Source organism: Octopus bimaculoides, chromosome 11, assembly GCF_046866305.1.
Source record: "Octopus bimaculoides isolate indiv1 chromosome 11, ASM4686630v1, whole genome shotgun sequence".
NCBI classification, from domain to species: domain Eukaryota; kingdom Metazoa; phylum Mollusca; class Cephalopoda; order Octopoda; family Octopodidae; genus Octopus; species Octopus bimaculoides.
Window position 1 is genome coordinate 45,177,456 of NC_142938.1, and position 20,361 is coordinate 45,197,816.

At 33.9% G+C, this 20,361-nt stretch overlaps 2 protein-coding genes across 3 annotated transcripts in view; one reads left to right on the forward strand and one right to left on the reverse strand.

The window, feature by feature from the left end:
• LOC106879836 (rab3 GTPase-activating protein non-catalytic subunit) overlaps positions 1–5,929 on the reverse strand; it is a 74,680-nt gene extending 68,751 nt beyond the window's left edge. For both annotated transcript variants that reach the window (XM_014929541.3, XM_014929540.3), the window contains exons 1-2: positions 5,724–5,929; positions 276–452 (exon numbers count right to left, since the gene is read on the reverse strand). In XM_014929541.3, coding sequence (XP_014785027.1) covers positions 276–452; positions 5,724–5,832 — 286 coding nt within the window. In that variant the 5' untranslated portion in view covers positions 5,833–5,929. The remainder of the gene's footprint in view (positions 1–275; positions 453–5,723) is intronic.
• A 297-nt stretch (positions 5,930–6,226) lies between these two features.
• LOC106879834 (DNA repair protein XRCC3) overlaps positions 6,227–20,361 on the forward strand; it is a 198,497-nt gene continuing 184,362 nt past the window's right edge. The window contains exon 1 of the mRNA XM_014929538.3: positions 6,227–6,460. Within this exon, the coding sequence (XP_014785024.1) occupies positions 6,412–6,460 (49 nt within the window). The 5' untranslated portion in view covers positions 6,227–6,411. The remainder of the gene's footprint in view (positions 6,461–20,361) is intronic.

Consider the following 20,361-nt stretch of genomic DNA (forward strand, 5'->3'; position numbering starts at 1 on the left):
AAATTGAACATAATTGCTAACTATTATGTTCAAATAGTTAGCAATAGGATAAAGCTTCCCACCAGTTGTAACGCTATTTATTTCAACAATTCATGTGCGAATATTAAAATCTTCCCACTCCAATAAACAACATTACATTGATACCAATAAGAAAGAAAGAAAGGAAAATATGCAAGTAAATCAAGTAACATTGAAATGATTAAATATTTGATTATGTAAGAGAGAGAAAGAGAGAAAATCTGCAAACATCAAAAAATTCAAGTAAAGAGACTTACGAGCAAGAAGGACAATACGATCTTCATTAGCAATGGCCAATAAATCATTGGCTGGTGATAGCGATATTATGGAATCTTGTAGCCATGTCTCATGCTCTTTTCTTCTATTATGATTCTCTTCTTCTTCATCTTGATTCTGGGAGTCCACTGTCCAATCCCAAGATGATGACCAAGCATCTAAGAAATTGAACAGAAACAATAAGGAAACAATTAATTCAGATACCAAATTGATAATGTACTACCATTCTAAGTTCAGTCAAGACACATTAATCTGATTGACAATGTTGCCTATCTATAAAACAGATACCACAACTTCTACTCTGAAGTTGAGAAGTGAATGGTAAGGAAATCAAACTAATAAAAAGAAAGAAACAAACAAAGAAAAATTGCTCATATTTCAAATTTTACAAAGCCATCCAATTCAAACTATTATAAAGGAAAAGGTGAGTGGAAAGCAAAGTGTGAAAAACAGTAATGTCCAAAATGATTATAAACACCTATTTAGAAGTTTCTAAATGTTACAGATGGCTACTGACACAAAAGTTCAAAACACTGATGACAGCACAATACTTGAACTAGACAGTGTTGATAATGATAGAAACTCAAAATACTGACACTAAGCTTTGTGATAACAATCATCATCATCATCATCGTCGTCGTTTAACGTCCACTTTCCATGCTAGCATGGGTTGGACGATTTGACTGAGGACTGGTAAAACCAGATGGCTACACCAGGCTCCAATCTGATTTGGCAGAGTTTCTACAGCTGGATGCCCTTCCTAACGCCAACCACTCAGAGTGTAGTGGGTGCTTTTACGTGCCACCAGCACGAAGGCCAGTCAGGAGGTACTGGCAACAGCCACGCTTGAAATGGTGACAATATAAATAATAATATTGCTGGTCAGCATCAAATAATGAAAGCACAGTGTACAAATTACCAAACAGCCAGTTATGAGGCAGGCAATCTGTATGCTGTCACTGATAAAGAGTTGTGTTCTTGACCAAAACACTGAATTAGAAACAGCAAAAGCTACTCATCTCTAATTAAGTACTACAGCGTGGAAGAGTTCACCATTCAGAAGTAACAAATATTTTTTTTTTTAGTTTGCAATATTGAACCCAATTTCTCTCATGCAAGAAGTTATATGAGAAATGCCAGTGTCCTGTCCAAGTGGGTATTTTCTTTCTCATCTATTTAATGCAAAACTCACTAGTATTGAGCACCAACCTTATAGACATTTGTGATTCAAAAAATTTAGCAAAAATAGAATAACCAGTATAAATTGTTAGATTATGACACTGAAAAAGAATATAAATACCCGTTGAGGATTGTAACATCATTATTTATTATTGACTGCAAGAGGATAATAACATTTAAGCTTCAAGGCAACATAGATACATCATCATCATAATTTTTGTTTGCTTCTTGATAATAGCCTGGATTGGTTAAGTACTAACTGATCTTTTTTGTTTTTTTGACGAAGTTTCTATGGTCTGATTCTTTTTTTGGTGCCAATCACCCTGCAGGATATACTAGGATTATTTTGTCATGACACCAACGATTGAAAGGTTTCTTGTCTCTGACAAGACTAAAGAGCTCTCTCTCTATTCTATGTTGTCTGTACTCATTTGTTCCCCAACACCAGAAAGGTTATCTCCTGTCCTACCCTATGTTGTCCCCATTTGTTTGTTTCTTTTTACAACACACAACTGAGTTAGAGGAGAGGAAGAGAAAGAATAATAGGAGAACCAGAATGATAGGAACAAGAGAGTGACACAAGAGAGTAATGAAAGAAGCTAAATGATGGTTGTTGGCATTGTCAAGCATGGGTTGGATAGTTTAACACGATCTAATATCGGAGGACTGTATTAAGCTCCAATGTCTGTTTTGACATGATTTCAATGGCTAGCTGCCCCTCCTAATGCCAACCTTTCAAAGAATCTAATTGGTGTTTTCTGTTTAATGGCACCAACACTAGTGAGGTTGCCATGTAACTTACAAAATAAAAAGCACCTCTCAAACTGAGTAGGAGTTAGTAGAGCAGGAGGCAGCTTTATGCAAGGTAATGACAGGTTAGAGTATGATAAAGGGACTGCAACAGGTTTGTTGCTGTAGAAGAGATACATGGCTAGCCTGCATTTTATAAAAGACATGAAGGCAGCAAGCTGGCAGAATTGTTAGTACACCAAACAAAACGCTTCCCAGCATTTTTCTGGCTTTATGTTCTGAGTTCAAGTTCTGCCAAAGTTGACTTTGCCTTTCATCCTTTTGGGGTGGATAAGATAAGTACCAGTTGAGCACTGGAATCTATGTAATCAATTAGTCTTTCCCTCCAAAATTTCAGGCCTTTGGCCAATAGTAGAAAGGACTGTATAAACAACATAACCAAAAGCAACAGATTTTATTACCAGTTGGTAACCAACAAGGAAGCTAGTATGTGCACAATTTAGATACTGCAGTGAAAGTGAGGAGCACTGGATGATGTTATCAATGACAAAATTTTCATTATCAGTTAGCTTTGAGGTATTTCTGATGGTCAAATATGTAAAGCATTGAAGTGTCTTCATGAGAGAAATTTTAGCAGAATTTCCAAAGTCATTATTCACAGTTTAAAAAGTATTTCTCAATTCACAAAGTCAATAAGTATCAGTCATATACTGGGGTCCATCTTACTGACACTATTTACACTTACCATTTTGTTTCTTGTGCCATGTGAGAAATTTTAATTAAAGGTAGTCAACAAATAACTCAGTTTGTAATCTTATTTCAATTTTGTTTCAATTTCTAATGTGAACCATTTCAGTTAGGCCTTTGGAAAAAGCATTCTAATTTCAACTTATCATCTCTTCCTTTTTTCAAGGTTGCAAGTATAACTAAGAAATTATTAAGGATTAGTGATGGTGTTTGTAGTAGTAATAGATATACTTGGGTCAGAATAACAAACCATTAGTAAAAGAACAGAAAATAGTAATAAGTACTATAATAAAAAAAAAACCTCTAAAATAGAAAAAGTTTACACTACATGTTCAAAAACATCTAAAGAGCAAAATATATAAAAACAAACAAACAATAAAACATGGTATACCCAAGTGTGAATAGGTAAGCTATTGAGTAATAAAGTAAGGGATAAATTACAGAATAATGAATATAAAAAAATTCTCAGTTAATCAAAATTTCACTTAGTTGAGAAAGGAAACAAAAACCTATTGACAATTGTTAGAAATTCACGAGAGAAGGGAGATAATTTTTTAAACAGTTAAGCATTAAGAATTAATTTTATAAAATTTATTTACATGGTAAGAGGAAAATCTGATTTTTATTTAAAAGCAGAGGACAACTGCAGATATGTTTAAGTCTTACTGGAGCTCTCAGTATAGCATAGTCTACTCAAGCTCCCTTTGATCAGTTGACTACTTTTCACATACTGATAAAAAGTTCCACCAGCTTTAGGCTAGTAATAATTTGAATAATAATAATAATAATAATAATAATAATAATAATAATAATAATGATGATGATAATGATGATGATGATGAACCAAGGAAAATAACTTAAGTAGGCCAATGCTTTAATTTAGATAAAGTTAATGAATGATGTATTAAAGACAGGCAAAAAGAAAAAAAGTAAAATCAAATGAAATTTCCATAACACTATTTTATGGTATATAAAACTAATATCCGAAAAAAGATTGTATTAAAAAAAAAATTAAGTCTCCAGAAGCATTTCGCACCAAATTTCCCTGTTTACCATTTATGAATATAACATGGGACTTTATACAGATATATGTCAAACTTGAGTTGAGTTTCGGGAATGTACTAAATTTAACATACCTTACTAATTTGATGCAGTAGTATATATCGTGTCTAAGAATTCATGTCAGAAAAAAGATACATCCGTATATTTGTCAATAGAATGGATATATTAATCAAAGAATATTACAGCCAACCTTACCAATCAGTCTCGCATTTAACCGTGCTGTTGTTATCTAACACCTGTTTTTAGTACCCAGTACGAAACTGATTAGTAAGATCAGCTGTAATGGATCTATAACACTGTATACTTTGATGAATACATACATATATAAGATAAATAAGCACGGATTTCTACTTAACAATGCCTCTCTTTTTATAAGACGAGATCCTAACGTTTGCCAAACTATTTTAATCGTAACACTAGACCTACAAATGTACAGATATGGTAAACAGATAAAATCCCCCCCCACCAAAAAAAATCAGTTAGGACTAATACTTTGAATGGGAAATCAAGAGACCAACGTATTAAACAAAATATTGATGTACTAGGGAGAAAACCAATATTTCTTAAGGAAAGGTAAAGGTGACTGATTCGATTTCAGGGTGTATTACTGGTACATGTTTTATAGAGGAGCGGAAGACGAAGTCGACCTCAGACAGACTTGAAATCAGAACGGCAAGTCGAAACAAATAAGTTGGTATCTAGTGCGTCAATCACACGCAAGGGTTTTATTATTATGGTAGAAATGGTTATTATCATTATTATAAGGTAGAAATAAAAGTTAGTTGAAGAGACCTCAACATATTTTTTATGATGTCGTCATGAGATTCCTACGAATGAGAGAAATTGAAGCAAGCTTTACCTTAATATTAGCTATACGGAGATGATTAAGGTAAAAAAAAGAAAATCTAATAATCTAACATGATGTATAACTATTTGATATTCAAAACCACTTTTTTTTTTTAGTGAGGAAAGCGAAAGTTACTAATTCATTCAACACTTGAAACTGGTAAATCTACAATATACAATAGTGACTGTCATAACAATAAAATTTTATTAAATATATTGGATTCATTATATAACGATCACAGAATACAAATTAATAATTGTGTATATGTAAGTTAAAAACTATCTGAAACTATATTCAGGCAGCCATTTTGACATTTCGCAAAACAGTATTGTCATATTGTAGAGTTTTTAATTCTTTTATTTACTTTATTCGACGAACACACACAAAATGAGTAATTTTGGAGAGGTAATAAGTAGATTATCGATTAAAACGAAAAGGTGTATACATTCAGACGAAAACATGATTCATGTCTATCTAGTATCGAATCAAAACACATTATTGCATTTGATGGAGAAAAAAAATTTACATTCGAGCTAATTAAAAAGGCAAAAGAACAAAGGAAAACAAAACAAAATGTGTAACAACTCGATGCAACAGTTTTAGAGGGGTAAATTTTCCAGATGGAACTAATTTATCACATGACAAGGTGAGCAGATAAATGACATGTTACATTATGAGGCAGAGATGAAACGTGTGTGTGTATATATATATATATACACACACACACATGTATATATATATATATATGCATGTATGTATATAAAATCATTGTTTACATATGGATATCATTTATAATATTAAATGTTGTTTTGATGGTGAGAAAGTGCATAATATGCAAATATACCTTCTGTGCCAGACGGGTCTGGAGTGCAGTCCTTCAGAAAGGGGAAAAGGTATCTCTTTATAGAAGATATGTCTTGAAATTGTGACAGTACAATTAGCTGACATGACATTATCGTGAAATAAAATGTAAACAACTATGACATGTTACGCTAATGTGGAAGACACCACGTCGACCATATCACTTTCGTTTCATTTCCTTTCACGGCCAGTCTCGAGAGATGAAATCATGACTAGTATTACACACAGATCTTTAGACGAACAACTAAAAAGTAGAAACCATGTCTTAATTATCGCTAAAAAAGATTTTATTAAATTTAACATTGTGATACAATAAAATTATATTTTCTTTATATTTTAAAAACAAAAAATCAACAGAATTAATTTGATGAATTATTTAAACGTTGTGTGAACACAAAATAGAATATAGTGTGTCTCAAAATAGTTAACAAAATCTACAATATAATGACTTTTATATTATTCCTTCGTAAACATGTAATCAAATAGTTTTGTGCTTATTTTAATGACAGCTTTGCTGACATATATACATAGTTCTGAACGTCTAATCCGAAATAAGATAGATGAAAATCTCCTATCTTAAGGACAGTGTCCATTTCTTGCATAATAAGCGCTCCCTTTAAGGCGGGTATTATGAATCGTAAACTTTTCTCAACAGTCGACAAACTTTCAGTATGGAGAAACTCGACTTACATCCCAGGATTATGTTAGCATTGAAAAAATGTAAGTAATTCTTTACTTACTCTCTCTCTCTCTCTCACACACACACACACACACACACACACATATATATATATATATATATATATATATCGTTTGTAGAAAACATAAATCAAGAGAAGAAGCACATTCTAAGATGTAGAGCAGTGTACATTTTAATGGGGAAGGCCGGTTTATGGGATTACCCTCAGTTTCCCGTCCATAAAGGGTTTAGCTTTATGACATATCGTCATACACCAAAACCCTCAGACCCCCAACAGGTTTTGGGATCTGACGATTAAACCCTTTATGGACGGGAAACCCAGGGTAATCCCATAAACCGGCCTTCCCCATTAAAAAATATATTTTATTGTGTCTGGGAAGAGACATTCTCTTTTAGTGCCCTATTACTTAACACACTCAACGGTTCGATTTCTACTCATTTACTTATTTAGTTTTTCTAAAATTTTCGTTGCGTCTTGCAACCTTTATATGTATTTATATGTGTATGTATATATATGAATGTATGTGTATATATGTACGTGTGTATATATATGTGTGTGTGTTTGTATATATATATATATATATATATATATATATATGCATCATTATTTCGTCACATTTTCTCATATATATATATATATATATATATATATAAATTCCACCCAACGAAGCGTCTATACACGACTGTTGCTGAAAATTGTATAATTATAAAGAATGATCTTCTATAATTGTATATGAATGCAGTGCTGAAACAAATGTTGCGATCTACTATTAAACCCTCTTATCCTCTATCCTCGTGTTATATTATCCTTATATATATATATATATATATATATATATATATATATATATATATATATATATATATATATATATATATATATATATATATATATATATATATATATATTTATATATATATATATTTATATTATTTACATTTGACGGATATTTGTCCTCATCTTGTTTGTTGTTAAAACAACGTTTCGGCTGATATACCCTCCAGCCTTCGTCAGGTGTATGACGTAGTGGTTAAGAGCGCGGGCTACTAACCCCAAGGTTCCGAGTTCGATTCACGGCAGCGACCTGATCAATAATAGTAATAATAATAATAATAATAATATAATAGTAACATCGTTAGGAATGAGAACCCAGGTTCGAAATTTCCCCAAGACACTTGACGAAGGCTGGAGGGTATATCAGCCGAAACGTTGTGTTAACAAATAAGATGAGGACAAATATCCGTCAAATGTAAATAATGTAAATAATTCCTCATCTCTTAAATATAGAACTGTAATATATATTTATATATATATATATATATATATATATATATATATATATATATATATATATATATATATGAAAGGGAGAAAGAGGATAATTTTATAAAAGTGCCCGGAGATAGTAACTTTGAGTTGGCGTATTTTCTAGCTCTGAAGGAGAAGCCGAATCCAGGACCGTCTTAGCTGCATTATAAGCCCCAGGGCAAAATCAACGCACTGGATCCTACAATATTTATTTATTAACTGAAAGCCTCAACATACATAGATCAGAATTAGGCTCTTAGACCGATGAGGCCTCGGACAACTGTACAGTATGCCCATGCCTTAAGACGGCTCTGGCGTAATCTTTACGACGCACATAAGCAACCTTTACTAGTCGAGGGTCTTATAGGATATTGCTCATCATAAATCGTGTCACTAAAAAAAATTAAACAACCTCATGTGTAGTACATAGTTCACTGTGACACAAAATTTTTGTAAAATGTTACGATTTATGTTACGTGATATTAGGCATACTGTGCCAAAAGTCATACGAAATGTAAGCAGCCCAAGTGTCGCGGGTTGCTCATACCTGCTTTAGGACATTATTTTGACTATTCTATAAGTGTAATCAAGAAAATGGGCATTCTTTCGTTTTTCTTGATGTTGTTATTTACTTAGCCATCCGTTCTGATTGACAAAAGCTACATGAAAGTTCAGTTAAATGTTTATTTGCAACTCATAAATCTCAAATTTAATATATAATATATGTATATACTTCTAACTACTTAAAACCACACTGCACAATTTAACACACAGATAAAGTGTGTGAGGTGCAATATGACCACCTTTTGTCTCTAGATCTAAGTATGTGGCCACAATAAATGCAGGTAAAGCGACTTGGTCAGAATGCTCCAAGTTCTTTTCTTTTGAGTGGTTTGCATCCCAGCAAAGACTAATTTTGCAGTTATTTTGGTGTTTTTTTCTAATGTTTGTCATGACCGGATCGTGTTTTAGTAGTTGTTATTATCGTTTACCTCAAAGCCCAATCCCAGTTTAGCAGATCTAGGTACTTTTTGGTTATCTCACCCCCATTAAAAAGTTGGGTTTATCTCCTCTAACTAAAAAAAAAATTGTTTAACCCTCAATAAAACACAAAAAATGAAAAAAATTAATAAACATGAAAAGTGAAAAGATTCAGCATCTTATTGAATGTAATAATATTTTTATGACAGATCATTCAAAACTGAGACATGAAAACTGAAAAAATTAAACATCTTACTGTATCTTTTACTCTTTTACTTATTTCAGTCATTTGACTGCGGCCATGCTGGAGCACCGCCTTTAGTCGAGCAAATCGATCCCAGGACTTATTCTTTGTAAGCCTAGTACTTATTCTATCGGTCTCTTTTGCCAAACCGCTAAGTTACGGGTACGTAAACACACCAGCATCGGTTGTCAAGCGATGTTGGGGGAACAAACACATATACACACTCATATATAAATATATACATATATACGACAGGCTTCTTTCAGTTTCCGTCTACCAAATCCACTCACAAGGCTATAGTAGAAGACACTTGCCCAAGGTCCCACTGCGTGGGACTGAACCCGGAACCATGTGATTGGTAAGCAAGCTACTTACCACATAGCCACTGCTGCACTAATAACATTTTTATAACAAATCATACTGTGCCTATTGAGGAGGCCAAACGTCAACAATGTGTTGAAGTATTGAATCAAAACGATCTGACTTTTTAACTCCAATCTCTTGTCACATTAACTCGATTTTTTAGTGGGGAGTTAACCCAATTTTTTAATGGCAATTTTTTAATGGGGGTGAGATAACCAAAAAGTACTCAAATCTATGATCAAAAATGCTTCTCATCCATGATGGACCCATGTTTTTTTTTAGGCATAGTATACTTAGGGCGACATTATTTAATATGCCCTTCCTTTTCTTAAGATAGTGTGTGATTTGACAAAAATTAAGCTGCTCTTAATTTTTGACAGATTGACCATACGGAAGCCCCCTTGTTGGCTCGCGATAATACGGTGCTGTTCTGGAGTGTAGTAGATGTGTCTGTGTTTGGGAGTGATTGAATATGTAGTAAAAAGGATTAGAAAGTTGAAACTTGTTATATTGAATTGTGTTCCTTGCATATCGTGTTATATTTTCATTTAAAGTATTTTTATTTCATTGTATAGATGGTGTGTGCATATGTAGCATTGATGAGGCAAAATGTAATATTATGTGTTCATTGTTATTCTTTGCGGAATATAATTTAATGTGAAATTTGATGAGGAGTTTTATTTTAAATAATTTTAAAAAAGTGAAGTTTGTATTATAGAACCGAGAGTGGTCTCGGAGAGGTTAGTAGCAAAAGGGTTAATGATGGTAGTGGTGTTTATTTTTACATATTGTAATAAAAGAAATCTGTGTTTTATGTGTAAGAAATGTTTATTACAAGTAACCCACAGACTAGGGGATCACACACGTAACAAAACACAGCAAAGTGCATAATATATGATTTTTATTATTACATATATAAAGGTAGTGGGGCAGAATGAGTAAGATTCACTGCATTTTTAATTTTGAGAAAAAAAAATTTTTTACAAATGTTCACTTCCTTACAAAAACTAAGCAAAAGACCTTCTCTAAATGCATTAAAAACACTATAACATATTCAGAAGACTATTTCAGAAAATTATCTCTGTTCACTTTGAGAATATAAAGACAAATTTAGCTGGAGCAAAATGAGTAATACAAGATAAGATTAATTTGCCTCTTCAATTCTCCAGAATTACATTTGATAAAAACTCATACAAATTAGTATCCATCCTTAGACATCAGAAAGATCAGAAATGCCACCAAAAATTTAAATATTTAGATCAAATGAAAGCGGATCATAGAAAAATGGCGCATGATATGAAATTAATGAAACTCAACCAAATCTAAAAACTTACCATAAAATATATGCTATAGCTTTTTCACTATCTGTTGAAGTGACTCTCTTCCCGATATATTTATGCACCATGCAGTTGAAGAGAAGAAATTACTGAAATTAGTCATTACTCGTTTTTCCCCAATTTAGACATCATTTTTTGAAAATTGAAAATTACAAAATTAGACATTAATATGGGGAAAAATTGACTTGAAATTCAACAGAGAGAAAAATATTTATTGTTAAACACCAAAACTTATCCATATAGTTTATTAACAACCTCAATTACAATCGGGTCAAATTTCAAACGATGATACAATACTTGCAATGTAATAGTTTCAAACAGGTGGTGGGGAAAAATAACGAGAAATCAGAAATTACTCATTTTGCTCACCGCCCCTAATGCAAAGCATCTTGCCGATTGTGATAGCCAGCAAAATTTGTATTTTGGAAGAGAGGTAATTCAAGTATAATATTTCAGAATAACCTCCCTTAACTTGAATTTTTTTTTTACATGCGTTAAATCATTGATACTGTACAGTTCTATATTTAAGAGATGAGGACTTATGTACATTATTTAAATTTGACGGATATTTGTCCTCACCTTGTTTGTTGTTAACACAACGTTTTGGCTGATATACCCTCCAGCCTTCATCAGGTGTCTTTGGGAAATTTCGAACCTGGGTTCTCATTCCTAAGATATTTTTCTATGTTGTTGTTATTCCACTGCCTGGAATCGAACTTGGAATCTTGGGGTTAGTAGCCCGCGCGGATCTTTGGGGTTTGACGAGCAACATTTTTTTCCCGCGCGGATCTTTGGGTTTGACGGGCAACATTTTTTTTGTATGACATATTCTACCAGTGTCCCAAGTTTGAAAGTGTTTCGTTAAGAAAACAAATGTTGCCCGTCAAACCCCAAAGATCCGCCCGCGCTCTTAACCACTACGTCGTATGCCCGTGGGCCCACGGCGTAGTGGGCTACTAACCACAAGATTCCAAGTTCGATTCCAGGCAGTGACCTGAATAAAAATGATAATAATAATAATAACAACAACAACAACAACATAGAAAAATATCTTAGGGATGAGAACCCAGGTTCGAAATTTCCCCAAGACACCTGATGAAGGCTGGAGGGTATATCAGCCAAAACGTTGTGTTAACAACAAACAAGGTGACGACAAATATCCGTCAAATCTAAATAATTGATACTGTATACAATTTTAATCTTATACCAGTGTCATGTAATGGTAGACAAGTCCTCCGATTTTACTATCCTACTGACTGAATTTCAGCATATAGTATTCCCTTTATCAGCTATGAAAACTGTACTATTCGTACAAGTTTATTTTATGCATAAGATAATATTTTTCTGAGGTTTAGTTGTGTGACAATTTTGATATCTAATGTCTGGTTGATCTGATATCACGAACATTTTTAATTTTCGTGTTTTTTTGTTTTGTTTTTTTTACTTGAAATTAACATATAAAGCGCGATAGGTCACGATCATGACCGTCAGGCACAGATCGACAGGCCATCGTGGTCCAGATAGATGCATTCAATTTATGGGCGTTTGTTGGGGTCTAATGTCACTCAAATGCTCAGATATCCTTCAGAATGCAAGAGGACTAATAGTTCAACTAATGACTTTTCAGATAATGTAAAACTTGCTACCCTTATATACTAAGTAGGTATTTTAACTTTTTTGTTTTATGTGTGCATGGGAGTTTCATTTTCATACAATGTACTCAACAATCCATGCTATGTAAGTGCAAGTCCCAGCGCTTTATGGGTTAAAACTGTTCACCGATCCATTGTTATAAACAAAAGGTTTTAACGGGACTGAGGGGAGGAGTCTCATTAAAATTTGTGATTCTTATTTCTTTATTGCCCACAAAGGGCTAAACATAGAGGGGACAAACAAGGGATTAAGTCGATTACATCGACCCAGTGCGTAACTGGTACTTAATTTATCGACTCCGAAAGGATGAAAGGCAGAGTCGACCTCAGCGGAATTTGAACTCAGAACGTAGCGACAAACGAAATACCGCAAAGCATTTTGCCCGGCGTGCTAACGTATCTGCCAGCTCACCGCCTTAAAATTTGCAATTCTGTCAGGTCTAACATCATCAAAATATACATTGAATAAGTTAGTATTTATAAAAATTTTAAGTTTTGAAAGACCCATGTCCTTTAAAAGTATGAATCCTTTTATGTATATCATCATTAAAACTGAAAATTTGTAAAAAGCTCTGAATCATCAAATTAATTCTTCTAAGACTAATAAGCTGAAATTTCTGAAAGATAACCTTGGGCAAGTGTCTTCTACTGTAGCCTTGGGCTGACAAAAGCCTTGTGACTGGATTTGGCAGACGGAAACTGAAAGAAGCCCGTCGTGTGTGTGTATATATATATATATATATATATATATATATATATATATATATATATATATATATATATATTTGCGTGCGTGTGTGTTTCTGTCTGGGTCCCCCACTATCGCTTGACAACCGGTGGTGGTGTGTTTACGTCTCCGTAACTTAACGGTTCAGCAAATGAAATCCGATAGAATAAGTATCAGGCTTTTTAAAAAAATGAGAAAACAAGTACAATACGATTCATTTGACTCAAAAATTCTCCAAGACGGAGAAACAAGTAAAAGATAAATGGTAAAAAAGGTATTTAATCTATCTCTCTCTCTCTCTCTCTTTCTTTCACTCTCTCTGTCTCTCATTTGTTCCTTTATTTCTCAGTTTCTTTTGTGCACTTCCTTTCTCATCATTTTCAATGTCTTCTTCATATTTTTCTTCTTTGTCAGTCACATTTTATTTATCTCGTTTTTTTCTTCCTATTTTCCTTTTACTCTTTTTCTCTCCCCCTCTTTCTCACTTGCTTTTGTCTTTCATTTTTTTCATTCTCAGTTTTTCACATTCATCTCTCTGTCTTTTCTCTCTCACTTTTTCAACACCATACCTCCTACTCTCACTCTCCTGTTTTTCTTTTCTCTCCTTTTTTCTCCTCTTTCTCACCTTGTTCCATCCTCTCTCTCTCTTTACATCATTCTCACCATTCCAGTAAGTGATTAATCCAACTTACTAAGTGTACATTGTTTATGCCTGTCCTATAAATAGCATTTTAAAAATAGGTTCAGTACAATCGTGAATCTGTTATCATTAAGACCATGCTAGAATGAGCATAAAGAAGCCTTTTTTTCTACAAAACTAATATTGCTGTGAAGGACTTTCAGCTTAGATGCAATGGATAACTTTTAGAAATCCCTAATCTGGTAATGCAAGTGGGGTGGGGGTGGGAGTATTGCTGGTTCAAGATAAATTCTATAGGAATGGAAGTGCTGTCATCAAGGTCTGTCTGAGATTCACATTGAGTAGTGAAGTTGTGTGTATGGGAAGTGCTGTCCTCTAGTAAACTTGTTTAAAGATGCTGAAAGTAGCAAGCACAGTCTGAATATATGGGCCTACTTTCACCATATATCTGTAGGCCAACGATTAATAACCAGGTGATGGTATTTACTCTAGGTATTCAAAGTAATTTTGAATATGTAGGGTACATAGATTGGCTTCTTCTCTGGGTACCTTATTACTCATATGTATGCTGTACATATCATCATTTACTTCCACTCATCCAATTTCTGTGAAAGATGCTCCCAAAATTCCTCAAAAGTTGGAGAGAATAATGAATCCATTACTGCCAATCCATTCACAACTGGATGTGCACACTGGTCTATGAGTAAAATGCAAATAGCAGTGCTCTTTTGGCGTGTGATCTACAAGGGATCTACAAGTTTCTTTTTATTTTATTTTTCAATTTCTAAATACCCTTGCATTTTTACTAAAAACCAGCACTAAATTCACATCATTTCTTAAGAAAAAGAAACGGGCCACTTTGCCGTGTGATCTACAATTTAAAGGGAGATTACTTTGGGTTACTCTTTAGTTTATTTTGTGTTAGTGCTACTTTCCATGTGATCTACATGAGCAAATTTACTTTGGTGGGTGATCTATGCACTTATTTTAATTATTATATGGTTTTCTTATTAAAATAGTAAGAATTTTTTAAAAAATACATTTACAATGCTGTACAAAATAACCTTAAGTTATCTCCCTTGTAGATCACACACCAAAGGAGCACCCAAATGGCAATCCCATGTGTCTCTGGAGCAAAATTCTCTTCTGAGCATGGAATGAAGATGCACAAGGTGAAAAAGGGCTCTATGAAAACTTTCATGAATGAGTAGCAGCACACTACAAGCAGATAGATCAGAAAATCAATGCTGGAAGTCATACTATAATGCCAAGGACATCTATATTACTAAATGCCAGAAGCTCAACCTGCCACTTGGGAGAGACAGTATGAAGTGAAAATTCACAAGCAGAATGAGCTGGAAGAAGGAACATTCTTTAACACAACAAGCCACATTTGGTGATATTGTTTATGCAACCTTGCATAAACACATGTAGAGTAAAATTGCCAAAGGCGAAAGTACTTTCTCATAAATCCAGCTGTTGGTGAGAAATGGATAACAATCAGAGGAAGAAATGAGACCTCAAGAAAAAGATGAAAACCACATCAGATTTTGAGATTTTAAGGCTGGAGAAGCTCTGGAAAAAACCCGAAAGCTAGATACAGTGCTGTCATCGAAGCAGGCATACTGAGAAGGAGGCAAAGTAAAAATTAAAAGACTCCAGTTTGCTTCTTCAGGGACCCTTTACAATTTGTCAAGAAACTATTTGATCAGCTACTGTCTGGGAGACAATGGTTTGTGAAATTCGGGAACAACATCTTTGACCTACTTCTTCACACTGTCCTCAGTTTTAAAAACCAAGCACATTGTTCTTCATAGGTAACTTTCCTTTCTCTGATTTTTGAATAAGAAAGATTCCAGAAAAGCTGCACCCTTGTTGGTTATGAAAGTTTGCCAAGCAGATTTTTTTTCTTGGACAGTTAAATTAATATTCAAAATCTACATGTTGTTAGCAATGCTGGCAAATGAAAAACTCTTATCCTTTTCCTTGTTTTATTCATCTGACTCTGTGTGTGCGTGTGATCATGTTTTTGTGTGCACTGATTGTATAGCTGTGTGCACTGATTGTATAGCTGTTTGTCTTAACACTGAATATTAAAGTTTGTTTTTTTTTCCAAAAAAGTCGGTTTTTTTCTTGTAAAAGAAATGTTTATATTGTGCTGTATTATAAAATTTGTTTATTTTTTCTTCTGATTACTGTCTGTAAAAGTGTGTCTTCATTTGAATTTCTAATAGCATATCTAATTACAACAGTGCTACCATCACTCTGGTAAGCATCCCTTCCCACTCCTCCATATGATGAAGGCATCTTGAGTTTCTAATAACAATGTTTACAAAATATGAAATATGAAGACCTTCTAAGAAACCTTGTCGACCCCATTCACACTTACTATGTTACAAATTTTCTTTATAACAACAGTAGTAGTAGTAGTAATTATTTTATTGTTATTATTATTATTATAGACTAATGAATCATTAGAACATCAGACAAAATGACTTGTGATATTCCTTTGGTTCTTTACTTTCTGAATTCAAATCTTGCTGGGGGTCAATTTTACCTTTCATTCCCCTGGGGTCAGTGAAATAAAGTAGCAGTCAAGTACTGGGTTTGATAGTATCAACTAACTCCCTCACCTCGAAACTGCTAATTTAGACCATGCACCTAAATTACAAACAATTATAATTGTTGTTGTTGTTGTTGTTGCCAAGGTTATGGTATGGTAAAGTAATTTAGTTTCTGCTGGTTTTCACTGAAAAATACATTAACATGTAAACTTTGCCTTGTAGGACTTGATAAAATAAACATTAGCAGAGTTAATTTAATCAATTCTGAAACTTTCCCTCATAAAATAAGAAAGAAAATTAAAAAGTACTTTAAGCCTGATGAATTAAGAAATCATTATATTCATAAAAATCAAAAGGAATGCTGTTTCTTTATCTTTCTCAAGTTATTTGTATGATTTATTTATCTCTCAAGCAAGAAAGAAGGGGAAAAAAATATAAGGTGAAAGATGGACCTATTCACCTAACATTATTCTATGTTTAGATCTCTATGGTTACAATGCTTTTAATTCACTCAGCTCTTGTATATAACCGAATTCCTCACTTTTCAGCTCTGCCATTCCTTCTTCCCACCCACTAACCATCATTAAAGAAGATTCTTTTTGCATATGATGATACATGTAACTATTTTATTTCCAGAGCACTTTTTTTTTTCTTTCTTTACCTTTAATAACTACTTATCTCTTGCAAAGTTTGAAATGGTATATCAAGTAGATTTACCATTTCAAGTGGAATAGTGTATTCAAGTAGTATATACCATTAACCTATTTTCAGCTTATCTATCTTTGAGAATTGCTCTTCCACTATTCTATAGCAATTAAACACTTCATCCACCACTGCCCTTCACAGCCATTGTTGCTAAATCTAGCATATTTCCCTCCTTGCAAATAAATGTTATCTTTGACATACACACACAGAGCATAAAAATAATGGTTAGACTATGCATTTTATTTTCCTGTGTATAACATGAAAGAGAGGAGTCACACATAAAGACTAATATATACATGTGTCTTATATCAATTCCATACAATAGTTTCTTGGTGGTGTCCAAACGACATGGGCATTTTTAGAGGACTTGTACAGTTGTTGAGGAAGCAAAAGATTTTGTAGTTGGTACTTAGCATTTGAAACTCAGCCCTGTAATAGATGATGGCCACAATATATCTGGTGATCTTAGCCAATATTTAAGCCAATCATATTTCAAGTGCATTTGTATGGTCATGTGATTCAAATGGAAATTTCCACACAGTTTTCTGCCAAAACATGATCATAAAAGAGGACCCATGGGACAAACAGTGCAGAGGAGAGGCTCAAGAGAAGCCAGAGGTCTTGAGAGAATGCAGAGGCTTTGTAGAGGATTCCTGGTCAGCCATGCTGCTTGACCTTGGGTTAAAAAGAATCACTTCACCTGCTACACGCACAGAACATTCTCATCTCTCACTTCTCGCCAGCACAAACATATAATGATCTCACCTTGCTAAACACACTTCTGGTATTCAGCAATAGAGCTTTCAGAAATACATCCTTTGTCATGTCAATATGGAAGTAAATGTGATTCATTAAAACTGAATATTGTGGTTGGTTTTATCTTTTATCTTTTACCTGTTTCAGTTATTTGACTGCAGCCATGCTGGGGCACTACCTTGAAGAATTTTCAGTCAACTGTATTGACCCCAGTACTTATCTTTTTAAAGTCTGGTACTTATTCTATCAGTGTCTTTTGCTGAACTGCTGAGTTATGGAGATGTAAACACACCAGCATCAGCAGTGGTGGTGGAGGTCAAACACACACACACACACACACACACACACACACACACACACACACACACTTCCTGTCCGCCAAATCCACTAAAAAAAGGCTTAGGTCAGTGCTATAGCAGAAGACATGCAGAGTTTGAGAGGTGAGATATGGTAGATGTAACATGAGGAAGGAGGCAACTGAGTGGGGTAGAAGTAAAGACCATTGGAGTATCAATAGGAATGCCAGAGAGAGAGAGAGAGAGAGATGAAATAGTATGTCTGTGAGTTAGTGGTTGTTATGTGCTAGTGAGTGAATCTACCAATAAGCCAGATGGGTTTCTTTTGGATACCATTTAGTATGTTAGTGTGTGTGTGTAGCAGCACTATTGTTCCAGATATGTAGACAGAATGCCAACTTGAGTGCATGCCTACTATAGAGATAGGAAAGTCATGATTATAATTTATTCCTTTGCTCAGTTACAACAATCCTCACACAAAACTAACTGGGACACTCAATGATAAGCCTTTAACAATTTTTTTTTTTTTGTATTTTATTAATATAAAACATAGGCAAAACATTGTAAGCTTTTTATGTAATAACACATTACTTTCATTATGAAAATATTCTATGTATCCTGTGTACATGTGTATGTGACTTGTGCATGTAAAAGTCTTGCTAAGTATAATTATTTATATTTCATTTATTTGTTCAGTGATTCTTGTGATTGAATCAATATATTGCATGAGAATACTTGAGGGTACTGAAGAAATAAAGGTCAAGAGGAGATTTAGCAGGATTTTTCTTCTTTTTTAATGGTTTCACACATAGAAGTGGAAATGTCTATGACCTTTGCAGTATTCTTCCCAACCACCTCAAACCAATCAGTTTGAACAGTTGATGTTCACTTTGAACATCTGTAAGGACATCTACAGAAAAAACACAGGTGAAGATGGAATTCTAGAAGGTTGATATTTTGAGGGATAAGGATTAAGTATAGAGCTTAGTGTAGAGTAGTGGTTCTCAATCAGGATCTATATGGCCCTTGGAGGTCCATAAAAGATTTCATTGTTTAAATTTCTGTCCAATAAATTGGTTATAATTATACAATACACAAAATATTTTCAGAATTTTTTTTAATACAATTTCTGAAAATATTTAATTATAAAAATATATGAAGATTTTTTTTTTAAAACATTGAATGGCTATGAGGGTCCACCCGAGTAAAATAGGGATCAAAGGGTAAAAAAGAAATGATTGAGAACTGCTGGTGCAGAGTTTAGAGTCAAAACAAAGTGAGACACAAGGATATCAGGTGAGCTTGAGTGGAGCAGGTATCCAACTAACTACTTTCATATCATTTTGTGTGTGTGTGTGTGTGTGTGTGTGTGTGTGTGCGTGCACAACCATTTAGTTGATACTAGTTCGTTATATGTCGCTACACTGCCTGTAAAAATACTTGTTAATCATACATGTACCTTCTTTTAATAGTAGACTGTTATATATTGGAAGTCTTGTTAGGTAGTGTGGTGACAACGGTCTACCTATCTATCTATCTTTCACACACACACACACACACACACACACACACACACACTCTCTCTCTCTCTCTCTTTCTCTCTCTCTCTTTCTCTCTCTCTCTTTCTCTCTCTCTCTTTCTCTCTCTCTCTTTCTCTGGATATCTCTCTCAACAACAACAACTTGTCATTATGGTGAAAGTCTTTTTGCAAGATTAACTTTTGCATTTAGTTGATATTACTTATGGTATAAGACCTAATACTCTCTCTCTCTCTCTCTCTCTCTCTCTCTCTCTGTTCTATAGATCTAGAAGTTATTGTTATAAGAAATCACGGTTTACATTATGAACAAAACTGCTAGTTTTCAAAAAATACACACACAAAATACACACACACACACTTACAAACACATACATACACACAAACACACACATACACACACACAAGCACATACACACACATACATGCATATGCACACATGATATACAAAACTGTGAGCTCCCCACTTCAAACTGATGAAGAATAGCCTCCTCTTTGAATAACATGAATATACATTTTATTAATATATTATACATATATTGAGTACTTTTTTCTCCCTTTTGTAAATTCAGTCTTATATATCTATATATATCACTGTTCATCGACATCACTTAAATGTTCACTTTTCCCTGATTGCATGGGTCAAATGTAATTTGTTGAGGTGAAGTTTCTACAGCTGGATGCCTTTCCTGTCATCAACCCTCACCTGATTCTAAGTAAGGTAATATTTCCCCATGTAAAAAAAAAGACACCCCCCCCCCCTTTTGGTCATGAATGACCATGGGATTGCACCTAGAAAGTTCCCCTCTG